The 11714-nt window shown below is 45.4% G+C and overlaps 1 protein-coding gene across 1 annotated transcript in view; it reads left to right on the top strand.

Annotated features, from left to right (window-relative positions):
* The first annotated feature begins 460 nt into the window (after positions 1-460).
* Positions 461-11714, top strand: part of KCNK12 (potassium two pore domain channel subfamily K member 12) — a 41848-nt gene continuing 30594 nt past the window's right edge. The window contains exons 1-2 of the mRNA XM_035110671.3: positions 461-879; positions 1523-2735. Coding sequence (XP_034966562.1) covers positions 2393-2735 — 343 coding nt within the window. The 5' untranslated portion in view covers positions 461-879; positions 1523-2392. The remainder of the gene's footprint in view (positions 880-1522; positions 2736-11714) is intronic.

Here is an 11714-nt window from a genome sequence, read left to right as displayed (position 1 = left end):
TCAATGTACAGTATGTTTATATGCAAATACCGTATATATGACAGGTATTTTGGTATAGTGACCTGACATAAGGCACAGACGCCAAGTCATCGAGAATGATTTCAAAAACTGTCCTGGACTTTCGACGCAGAGAAAAGTGACGCTCCTCTGCCCATCTGCAGGATATGAAGATACCAGCCCTCTTCCAGAACCAAGCGGTTTTTGTTCTGTTCTGTTTTGGGGTTTTTTTTGTGGCAGATCCTTTTGCTGTTGCTTCTGGAAATAATCCCGGCCCTGGACCAGCCGCCCTCCACCTCCCAAAAAAATAAATAAATGACAACCTCGTGCATCAGCATCAAAAAACGCCTGTCTAGCACAAACAGCAGGTCCAACAAGGAAAGACAGAAATAATAAAAAGAAAGAGCTCTCCCGGTTGGTGGCGAAGGCGGGCACAACCGCCAGCTTCTGGCCAGCCCCATTTGCTTCGCATTGGGCGAGCCGGCGCGCTTTGCAAGACCCAGATCCGTCGCGAGAGAAACGAGGAAGGGAGGCAACGATCGTGGATCGACTCGCAAGCTGGAGCTGGAACAGCCTCCCCCCGCTCGCTCTGCCAGCCCTTTGAGCTCAACTACAGGCGGGGACTGAGAGAGGGAGCGAGACTGGAGTCGCGGGCGCACGCGGAGCTGCAGTGCGCTATCCGTAGTGCTGAACAGCCGCACTGCCTTTCCCAGCTATTCTGCCCACCGCCAGAGCTGGCAATTCGGATCAAGTAGTAGAGGTGAAGGCGACCCATCAGCACCTCCAGCCAGGTTTACCGGAAGCCACTTCAGGAACGTTTTGGGGGCTTAAAAAAGAACCTGCACGTTCCGGGGAATCAGAAGTACTTTGAAAAAGAAGATGGTGCGTGTTTGCTCACGTCTGGGTTAAAGGAAGCGCTGGGCTGGAGGCTGCGTTTGCGGGCTCCGGGAACTGAGGGGTGGGGTGGGGAGAGGAGAGAAGATGCATGGCCAAACTAAAGCTTCTGAAGTGGAAGCGGAACAAGAAGTACCCAGGGGTAGTTCTGTATGAATAAACAGAAAGGTAAAGGGGGGGGAGTAAGCTTGGTAAAGTACCATTTGCTTTTGGCACACTATGTTGTGAATTAAGTGTGGGTTAATCTGGAAGGGTTGTATAGAGGGCAGGTGGGTCATGCATTAAGGAAGGGGTCCAGCTGGATGACCTCCTGGTCCTTTTCTAGCCCCTTTAATTTTAGTCTGTTTTCTTCTTTAAATGTCTTCGTTTTGAAGTGCATGCCCAATAGTTGCTTGGTTTGGGAGGGTGAAATCTATATCTCTGTGTGTAAGGAGCAAGTCAGGTTCTTGGAGTGATACCAGCATGCTAAACAAAAAGAAAAGTCACCCCACCCCACAGGCGAATGCTCTGTTGCACATGCCAAGCATTTCGCTGAACAAAAATCCATTTTGAGCATAAAGATCTACAAAGAGCGATGAGGGTTAGTGAGCTGAGACCTAAATAAAGCTTTGCTGATATCTCATTGATATAGGTCTTTCCAGCCCATGGGAGATGCCCTCAAAGTTGAAGCAAGTGAGAAAGGGAGAGGCCGGTTGGATGGATCAAAGTGACTTAAATACAGATTGGTGGTATCTCAATAAATGCTGTCTGAATGTACACTCTTGCAGCCTCCAAGATTGTATTGAAGGCAGCTGGCCTCTGTTTCCCTGCCCTTGCTTCAAGTAGCTTTTCAGATACATCTGGCACACAAGAAGGCAACTTCAACAAAGAATCTAGGAGACCCAACAGAGAAGAACTATCTATGTTGGTCATGTGTCATTGAATGAGTTTTATCTCCAGGCCCCCCTCAACTAAAAGGGAGCAAGGAGTGGAGTGAGGGAGGATGGCCATTTGTAAAGAGATCACATACTCCATTGGGAATCCTTCAGGAAGAAGACAACACCAGATTCTGCCGGCCTTACCTACCATACCTCACTATTACTGAAATGGATTGAATGCATTTTCTCACTGCTAGCCTTTGGTTCAGATAACAGCTGGAATACAAAGAATGTGGCCAAGTGGAGCTATCTGGGTTGGGAAAGTAAAGCCATTTCTTACACCTCAATGGCCAGTGAAGTCAAGAGCTCAACGTTGAACTGCAAGAGTGACAGAACCCCCAGCATGGCTCTAAAAAAATACGTGTGCCTAGGGTGATGTGGGGGAGCCCTGCGGGATACAGATAGGTGGAATTCTGTGTTGACATTGAACATGACAAGCCAAGATTAATGACTCAGAAAAGAAAGCCATCCAAAGAAGGACCCAAGTTTTCCTCTTGGACTCTTTAACTGGGTGGTAGCTCCATGCCGGTGTCTCCAATGAGGTGTTGGCCGCTGTCCATCACCTCTATGGTGCTGAAATTTGGATGATGTCTATCAGGAGATCTCAGGGCTGCTGCTGCGTGTCGCATTTCAATGAGGACAATGGTAGGTTTGTCCTCTTAGCGGTGCTCATCATAGCATACCTGACAGCTGGAGCCACCATCTTCTCAGCCATTGAGAGCCCATCTGAAGCAGAAGCTTTGCAGCGTTGGAACTGGACCCTGCAGAACTTCAGCCAGATCTTCAACATTAGCCTCCCTGAGCTACGGGCCTTTTTAAGAAGTTATGAGGCAGCCATGGCTGCCGGCATCAGAGCAGATGCCCTCCGACCAAGATGGGATTTCACAGGAGCTTTCTATTTTGTGGGCACAGTAGTGTCAACTATAGGTAAGTCTCTCTCTCTCTCTCTGTCAAATGTCTAGAGTCTACACCACATTCTTAAGAAGTAAAAGGGCAATAATGTTGTTCACCACGTCATTCATAGATTCATCCATCTAAACACAAAAACTAAAATGCTTCCTACTTAGAAATGTGTGTATGTGTGAAGTAACATTGTTCCAAAACAGAGAAGCCTAGTGGTCTGAGTAGTTTGCAAACTGATGCCATTTTGTACAGTGTTGTATAAGTTATTTTCAAATTATTTATTTATTCTCTTTCTTTCTTCACCAGAAGGTCTCAGGGTGGCTTACAGCATATATAAGCATAATATTATTTGAACTACAACAAACATTGATAACCCCACCCATAAGCCCAAAAGAATAATTCCAAATGTTGTACACCTTTCTATCATTTTATGTTTGCATTCTCATCTTCCTTTCTCCGCTCGCCTGCTACTTATTTTGCCTGCCCCCCCCATTTTGGTATCCCAATTCCTTTCTCTTTCCTCCCCCCTGGATCTGTCCCTTTTTGTCTCTGTATCCCACCCACCCACCCAAACACTCATTCATTCTATCCACCCTTCCTATTTCATCAACGCCCCCTCCCTTCTCATTCAGGTTGAAGTCCAATGTGAAATTCAAAGAATTTTTGTCTTATTAGCATCTACGCTAAGGGTGTTTTCACGCTATGTAAGATCACATGAAGTGTTACTGTGCTTGCCACTATAAATATGGGAGACCCAATTTAAATCTAAAGTGCATTCTGTGCAACATAGGTTTGCATTCAGATCACCATTTTCATATGATTATATAACCATCCTTTTGATACATTATCAGGTGTGAGCTTTGGATCAGTTTGAATGTAAGCACACATTTTGGGTTGGGTTCGCCCCCCCCCTCCTGTAGTCCTACCTGCATTGCCAGGAAGTGCAAATATTGTACAAGAGTGTATCTGAAGAAGTGTGCATGCACACGAAAGCTCATACCTATGACAAACTTAGTTGGTCTCTAAGGTGCTACTGGAAGGATTTTATTTTTTATTTTATTTTTGACTACGTCAGACCAACACGGCTGCCTACCTGTAAATTGTACAAGAGGTTCAACTGCACTTTGTAGTGTCACTTCTGAAACTGATCTGCAGTGAGGAGGAGGAGGAGGAGGAGGGCATGGGATGGAGTTAAGGACTAGGCATAGACGACATTTGCAAAGATTGCCAGTGATCATACATATGGTATTATTTTGTTGTTGACTTCATTCCCCCCCCCCGGCCCAAAAATGGGAAAGTGTGGGTTGAGCAACGCACACGTGTGTGCCCCTTTCAGAAATCCAAACAAACACAAACAGCTGCGACACACTTTAATGAAGTAGACGAGGTGAAGTTCAGAAGTGATGTGTGTTTCTCGTTCTAGAAAGCTTTCCTAAGTTGCTATAGCAACTGGAGTTTGGAAAGTGTTTGGAAAGTCAGGATGCCTCTGTTAAACACACACACACACACACACACACACACACACACACCTGCCACCACCTGCCTTCTCCCTACTGTGTAAGTAGTTGTCTATATACTGGATGTGGAGCAAATGCAAGGGGCAGATTGGGGACAAATGGTCAAATTCCTGCTCTCTGCCTCAGTCCACCCAGGCTGCAGACCTAGGCCCATGGGATTCCATAGGTCTGGAGTCGCAGTGTAATTCAATCAATTTGTGAGTAAGCCTTACTGCAGTGGGGCTTACTTCTGAGTAGATATGCACAGGTCTACTCTATCACTGCTGCTAAAGTATTTCCTTATTTTCCCCATGCCTAAGTTGAAACCAGATTGAATTGTCCTGAAACTCTATATCCGCAGAACTCTATGCAAAGAGAAATTCTGGATTTCTCCACAGCCATTAGATATTCCCCTCCCTCCCTTCGCTTACACTGATCCGCATAATTTATCTTATGATTGCCTCGGTGTGAAATCGAATTAAAAATGCATACTTCAAAGCAAGAAGTGAGTAAATAACATCTGTTTAAAAAAATAGGATTCGGACTATTTTTGCAAGAATCTTTGTTTGCTTGTCATTTTTAGCCCGAGGACAGCCGTTTGCTCTCTCTGGTGTGTGGATGTGTGTAAGAGTTCTGAAATTTTGTGCAAGAAAACACGTGGAAAATTGATCCATAGATTAATTGGGTTGCAGAGGCTAAATCAGATTTAGGGTCTGTGCAGGTCACATTTGCTCAGCATTCGCCCTGGGCTTTGCTGGTGTAACACAGACATGCTTTTATGTCATGTCACCTGAAGATACATTTAACTATGTCTACGCTTCTGTGCAGAAGAGGGGCAGACAGGTGGAAAGGGGAGAAAATGGGGGAGGATGGGATTGCAGGGAGAGAAAGATGGGTGCGCACCCAATTTCAACGCCAGCCATGCTCACCCCAGCCCTAATTCCACCCACTTTGGGCATGCATTCTCTATGTGTCCAACCCTCCAAGGGAATGTGGCCATAGCTCCAGAGAGCTTCTGCCTTGCACGGAGAAAGCCCCGACATCTCCAGGTAAATCTGCAAAGGACTCCCATCAGAAAACCTTGCAGGGTCAGTGTTGATACCGGGCTAGATGGACCCGTAGTCTAACTTGAGTTAAGGCAGATTCCTATGTTTCTACTACTACAACAAAAATGGTTCCTCCCCCCCCACACACACACACAACCCCCTGGATTGGGAATGACTAAAAACATTCCATTAATGGGCCCTGCAGGTCAGTCGAGGGTGAAGGGGGTTGATGAATGGCATTCTGAGGGCTGGTGGCTACTGTCTGCCGGCAACATCCCACCTGGAGAGAACAAGTTGCAATGGTTCAATTGCAGCCCATGAAGAAGACGTGTGTGAGGGTTTGTGTGTGCAAATGTGTGTGTTTGCTGCTGGTTCGGGAGCTCCAAGAACATGATATTTGCTTTTGAGATAAACTGATACTGCTTTAAAAACTAGCACTGTCTCCATTAACATCTGATTCTCTCTCTCTCTCTCTATATATATATGACCAGTATATTCCCCTCATAAGCAAACAGGATCCATAAAAAGGTTGTCCTCCTGAGATATCCTATTGCTCAAGGAAGGGCTATGAAGCACTAGGTTAGGCCTGCTGAGAGATACCATCTGTCTCAACAAAGACTGCCCTTCCTTTCCTCTGCTGATTTAAGTCTAGCTCCTGGTTTGTAGTAGGTGTATAACTAACAGCAGCTGCAAAGATGCTGGTGGACGCTCGCTCATGGGATCACAGTATGTTGGTCCTGCAGATGGCTGCACTAGTCACCAATACACCCCTGGACACAATTCAAAGTTTTGGTGGTTACCTTTAAAGCCCTAGATGGCTTCAGTCCAGAGTACTTTATAGATTGCTTCCTACGCTCACCATGCTATCTTTTCCCTAAGAATGGAAAGAGAGGCCCTTCACTGTGTCTAGGATGGAAGGCAGGCAGGCTGGGACAAGAGACAGGGCCTTCTCAGTGGCTGCACCCAAATTATGGAGCACCTCGTCCCCTCACGTGCAGCCAGACCCTCTCCCTCACTGTTTTTCACCAGCTACCAAAGGCCTTTTTATTCTGACCAGTTTTTTTTTAAATGGGACAGAAAATGCTTTTGTGATTTTTTTCAAAGAACTATTGATCCTGTTTCTTTTTTGTTTCTTTTCTTTTCCGGGGAATAATGGGAACTGCAGTTCTGGGTAGGCAGGCAGAAATCTATAGCAGAGGGTGGTTAGCACCCTGCACTAAGGTACAAGGCCCAGGATTCCAGAGGGTAGAATCCATGCAAGTTAAACTAGAACAAAATCAGTATTGATGTGTGGTGTAGACACACCTTCATGCTACCCCATGTTCTCTCTTCCTTAGTTCATTTTCCTACTTTTCCCGAGGCTCACACTGTTAGGTGCCACTGGTGCAAGCCATCTCATGTCAGGGGCAAAGCCAGTTCATGGCTCCTCAGCATTTGAAGAGCAATGGCTTGCATTGCTCAGAGCAACCTGGATAAAGCGCAGAGTTCAAAGGACATTCTGTAACGCTGCACTTATAAGTAAGGATGTTGGAATTTATTGGTTTAATTTCATTTTAAGGGCTCGGGGCGAATTTAATGAATAAGGACGGATATGAATGTGAGGTGAAAGCAGGTTACATTCCCCTGGAACTCCTTTGACAGCAAGACTCCCGTTGTGTTCTTGAAACAGGGAATAAAAAGGTGGCTTTTTTGCTACTCACAGCGACTAGTACTTTGATTGTGAGTAATACTCATACTTCTTGCGATATCTCAGAAAGGCAGCGTCCTACACTGATGCATTTTCTCATATGCATCTGGGAGCAATTTGACTATTTGTGCACTTAACCAGTCAAAAGGTGGGTAATCCACCAATTAAAAACTATTTAAACAGATGACAGCCCCAATCATAATAAATACTTCCTTTCAGTAATTGTGCCCACTCAACCTACTGTTTTGATCCAAGCGGTTTGCAAGAAATATTAAAATGACCAATAAAGAAAACAGTGAAAAGCAACTAAAATTAATTAAAATTAACCACAAAAGAGGTCAAAACACAACCACACATGCCTGAATAGAACCACGGATTGTAGAGCTGGAAGGGACCCTTAGGGTCATCCAGTCCAACCCCCTGCAATGCCTAAATTAAAATGTTGCAAGGAGGCACCAGGAAGAATACAGCACACAGGCACCCACCTGACGTCAACAGATGGAGAGTTCCAAAATGTAGGTGCTGCCACACTGAAAGAACAATTTTGGAAGTGCAGAACAATTATTTTGTGGCACTTGTGCCACTTCCGCAGACTGAAGGCGTCGAGTGGGTGTATACGGGGTGAGTCGATCCCACAAGCAAACCGGCCCCCCATCTGTCGATGTGTTTTGTATGCCAATAGTGACACCTTGAACTTGGCTCAGTAGCAAATCACCAACCCAAGCAGATCTTGGCTCTGCAGCATTCTGCACGAATTGCTGCTTCTGGATCTGGTTCAAGGGAAGCCCCACATAGAGTGCACTGCAGTATTGTAACTTTGAAGTCACCAGTGCCTGAGCTGTTGAAAATAAGGTGCCGAGTACACTGGGAGGAGCTGCTGGCTTTGTGTCCTGCTTGCGTCTAGCCGTTGCTGTGAAGGAGATGGAATCTCATCCTCACCCAGTAAGGCAGTTTTTGCGCTCTTAATGTTTCCCTGAGAAACAGGGAAGGCAAACCAGCATGAAAATGGAATGAAACACTATGCCAGTGATCCATCTCCCTTGAAAGTTCTGTCTTTTTCCGTAAGTGGCGCAGTTTTGCAATATACTTCCCCCCTCCCCCGCGGTTGAAATTGCTGCTCTGTTTGAACTGCTGCTGTTACAAATAGCAAAATTTCAGTTAACGCACAATCAATGCCACATTGAGTGAACACCTCATTTGGTAGTTTCGAAAATGCTTTTTAGCTTTATTGGGGCATTTTCCGGGTGATGTATTCCTTTGGGAAAGCCACAAATGGCGTTGAAAGCTGAAGAGGTGGTTTAAATTCATTTTGTGTCTCTTATCTTCCTTTTAAAAATTGTGAGGGTGCAAAGAAAACATGCCCATTAAGAACAAAAAAAGCATCATCTTCCTCTGACTGTACCCTGTTTCCCCTTTTTTAATACGTAGTCAGAAAGTAAGCCATGGCAGGGTTTTTAAGCATTTGAGAAATATAAGACATACCCCCAAAATAAGCCATACTTCCGCTCCGCGGAAACCAACCCCCACAGGCACCTCCACTCACAGAGTCACTCCATACAGCTGGCACTGCAGGAGCGCGATCAGCTCTGAAGTGGCGCTCCAAGAGCTCCGCTTAACAGCTGATCACGCTCCCGCCTTGCTGGCTGCATCCCCGCGCTCCGCCTTCTCGTCCATCGCCGCCCTGCCGCTTGTGTGCTTGTCGCCACCGCTGGGCTCATTGCTTCTTCCTTGCCTGGCCTGGCCAAGGAGCTTGGAGCGCCCTGCAGCGGCAGGCGGAGCGCCTGAGCCAGCGGCCTCTGCCTGGCCCGGCCTAGGATGCCTGCTGCCCCGCCACCCGGAACCAGTGGCTGCTGCAGCGCCGAGCACTCAAGAGAACCGAGCAGCGCCCTGAACCAGCGCCCTGAGCTGTAAAAACTGTACCGGTAATAAAAAAATTAAGACATCCCACCGAAAGTAAGCCACCCTGTGTTTTTTTGAGGAAAAAAAGTTATAAGACGGTGTCTTAAAAAAGGGGAAAGACGGTATGTTTCAATCATATCCTCTGGTGCCTTCAGTCTAGCACTGCTGAGTGATTTACTTTATAAAATAATTACATGTTGTTATTATGATTGCCTTTTGAGTATGGCATTCAAACTGTGGCCCTAGCCAAATTATGTATACAAAGCAGTATTATTCCAGTTTAAACAGTTATTGCTTCCCTCCCCCCAATAATTCTGGGAAGTGTAGTTTGTGAAGGGTCCTTAGAGGCCTATTCCCCCCAAAGAGCTACAATTCCCAGAGTGGTTTAGCAATAAATCCCTCTTCCCGGGGAATTCTGGGAACTGTAGTTCTGTAAAGGGAACATGGTTCTCCTAATAACACTCAGCACCCATAGCAAACTATAGTTCCCATTATTCTTTGGGGGAAGCCATGACTGTTCAAAGCGGTACAATGCTGCTTTAAAAGTACAAATGTGTATTACAGGAGTCCAGACTGAGGACAAATTTCTGCACCTTGTTCAGATCCCCAATTTTTTACAGGAAGGATGGTTCAGACATGTTCATCACTTCATGAATGCAGTACCAGGAGACAATAGGGATGCCGAAGAACTCAGTTTCAATCCAAAATGAATTTATCCAGAACAAATTTCACAGATTAATCTGCAGATTGGAACGTCATTATCCTTTGGATTTTTGCACCTTTCCTAATTTTATAGTTACAAGTCTTGTCTCATAAAAAGTACCAAAATTTGAAAGTAGAGATAAAATACTTATTTAACTATTGGTATGGTTTTTAAAAGCGATAATGTGAAATTGACATGAACTGGTTACAGACTGAGCTGGCCACCTCTAGTGGCAACTTATATGTATTTTTGTATTCATTAAAATGTTATATCCCACATTTCTATACCACACAATGGGGGGTCCTTGTGACATCTCCCACCAAAGTATAAAAACAATTACAAATAAGATGACATTAAATTAAAACAGCAGCAGCAAATACGAAGAGGACAAAACTCAATTTTCCTTCTGAGCCAAAGGAACCTATGAATATTTTAAAAATAGAAGTCTTCCTCCTCCTCTAGAAATTTCTACACCACCCTGTTTACATACATATGGGTTCCTGAAAAATAAGTCATGTCAGACTAATCTGATCTCATTTTTTGACAGAATTACAAGCCTGGTAGATGAAGGGAACGCTGTGGATGTAGCCTATCTTGATTTCAGCAAGGCCTTTGACAAGGTGCCCCATGATATTCTTGTAAAGAAGCTGGTAAAATGTGGGCTAGACAATGCTACCATTCAGTGGATTTGTAGCTGGATTACTGACCGAACCCAAAGGGTGCTCATCAATGGCTCCTCCTCATCCTGGAGAGTAGTGACTAGTGGGGTGCCACAGGGTTCTGTCTTGGGCCCAGTCTTGTTCAACATCTTTATCAATGACTTGGATGATGGGCTTGAGGGAATCCTGAGCAAGTTTGCAGATGACACCAAGTTGGGAGGGGTGGCTAACACCCCAGAGGACAGGATCACACTTCAGAATGACCTTAACAGATTAGACAACTGGGCCAAAGCAAACAAGATGAATTTTAACAAGGAGAAATGTAAAGTACTACATTTGGGCAAAAAAAATGAAAGGCACAAATACAGGATGGGAGACACCTGGCTTGAGAGCAGTACATGTGAAAAGGATCTAGGAGTTTTGGTTGACCACAAACTTGACATGAGTCAGCAGTGTGATGCAGCAGCTAAAAAAGCCAATGCAATTCTGGGCTGCATCAATAGGAGTATAGCATCTAGATCAAGGGAAGTAATAGTACCACTGTATTCTGCTCTGGTCAGACCTCACCTGGAGTATTGTGTCCAGTTCTGGGCACCACAGTTCAAGAAGGATACTGATAAGCTGGAACGTGTCCAGAAGAGGGCAACCAAAATGGTCAAAGGCCTGGAAACGATGCCTTATGAGGAACGGCTTAGGGAGCTGGGTATGTTTAGCCTGGAGAAGAGAAGGTTAAGGGGTGATATGATAACCATGTTCAAATATATAAAAGGATGTCATATAAAGGAGGGAGAAAGGTTGTTTTCTGCTGCTCCAGAGAAGCGGACACGGAGCAACGGATTCAAACTACAAGAAAGAAGATTCCACCTAAACATTAGGAAGAACTTCCTGACAGTAAGAGCTGTTCGGCAGTGGAATTTGCTGCCAAGGAGTGTGGTGGAGTCTCCTTCTTTGGAGGTCTTTAAGCAGAAGCTTGACAGCCATCTGTCAGGAATGCTTTGATGGTGTTTCCTGCTTGGCAGGGGGTTGGACTGGATGGCCCTTGTGGTCTCTTCCAACTCTATGATTCTATGATTCTATGATTCTATATCAGCAGGGAGGAGGCCCCAGTGATGAGCCAGCAGAGATTTTAACAAGCAGGAATTAAAAAACTGTTGTGTCACTCAGCTTTTTCATCGTATCAGTTCACGTATCTGAATTTAGGACATTACAAGAAAACAGGGGGAAACGTCTGATACAGGAGCCAATTTGGCAGTCCTGCCAGTGCATTTGCACCGCACCAACCTTCCTTCCCCCCACCTTCCCGGTAATCAACAGTGATCCACCTGCCAGGAAGCTAGTGTTGTGGCTCCACCCCATTTGGTGAACCATTGGGTGAACCCCATTTGGGTAGGTGGGGAAATGACCTGGAGGTTCTCCATCCCTGGTGTAAGCCATATACAGTATTAATGGTGCAAGTATATAAATAGGTACCACTCCGGCAGGAAGGTAAACGGCGTTTCCGTGTGCTGGTCTG

Source organism: Zootoca vivipara, chromosome 3, assembly GCF_965207765.1.
Source record: "Zootoca vivipara chromosome 3, rZooViv2.hap1.1, whole genome shotgun sequence".
In the NCBI taxonomy this organism is placed as follows: domain Eukaryota; kingdom Metazoa; phylum Chordata; class Lepidosauria; order Squamata; family Lacertidae; genus Zootoca; species Zootoca vivipara.
Note: the sequence above shows the minus strand (reverse complement) of the source record. Positions and strands in the feature narration are given on the sequence as shown.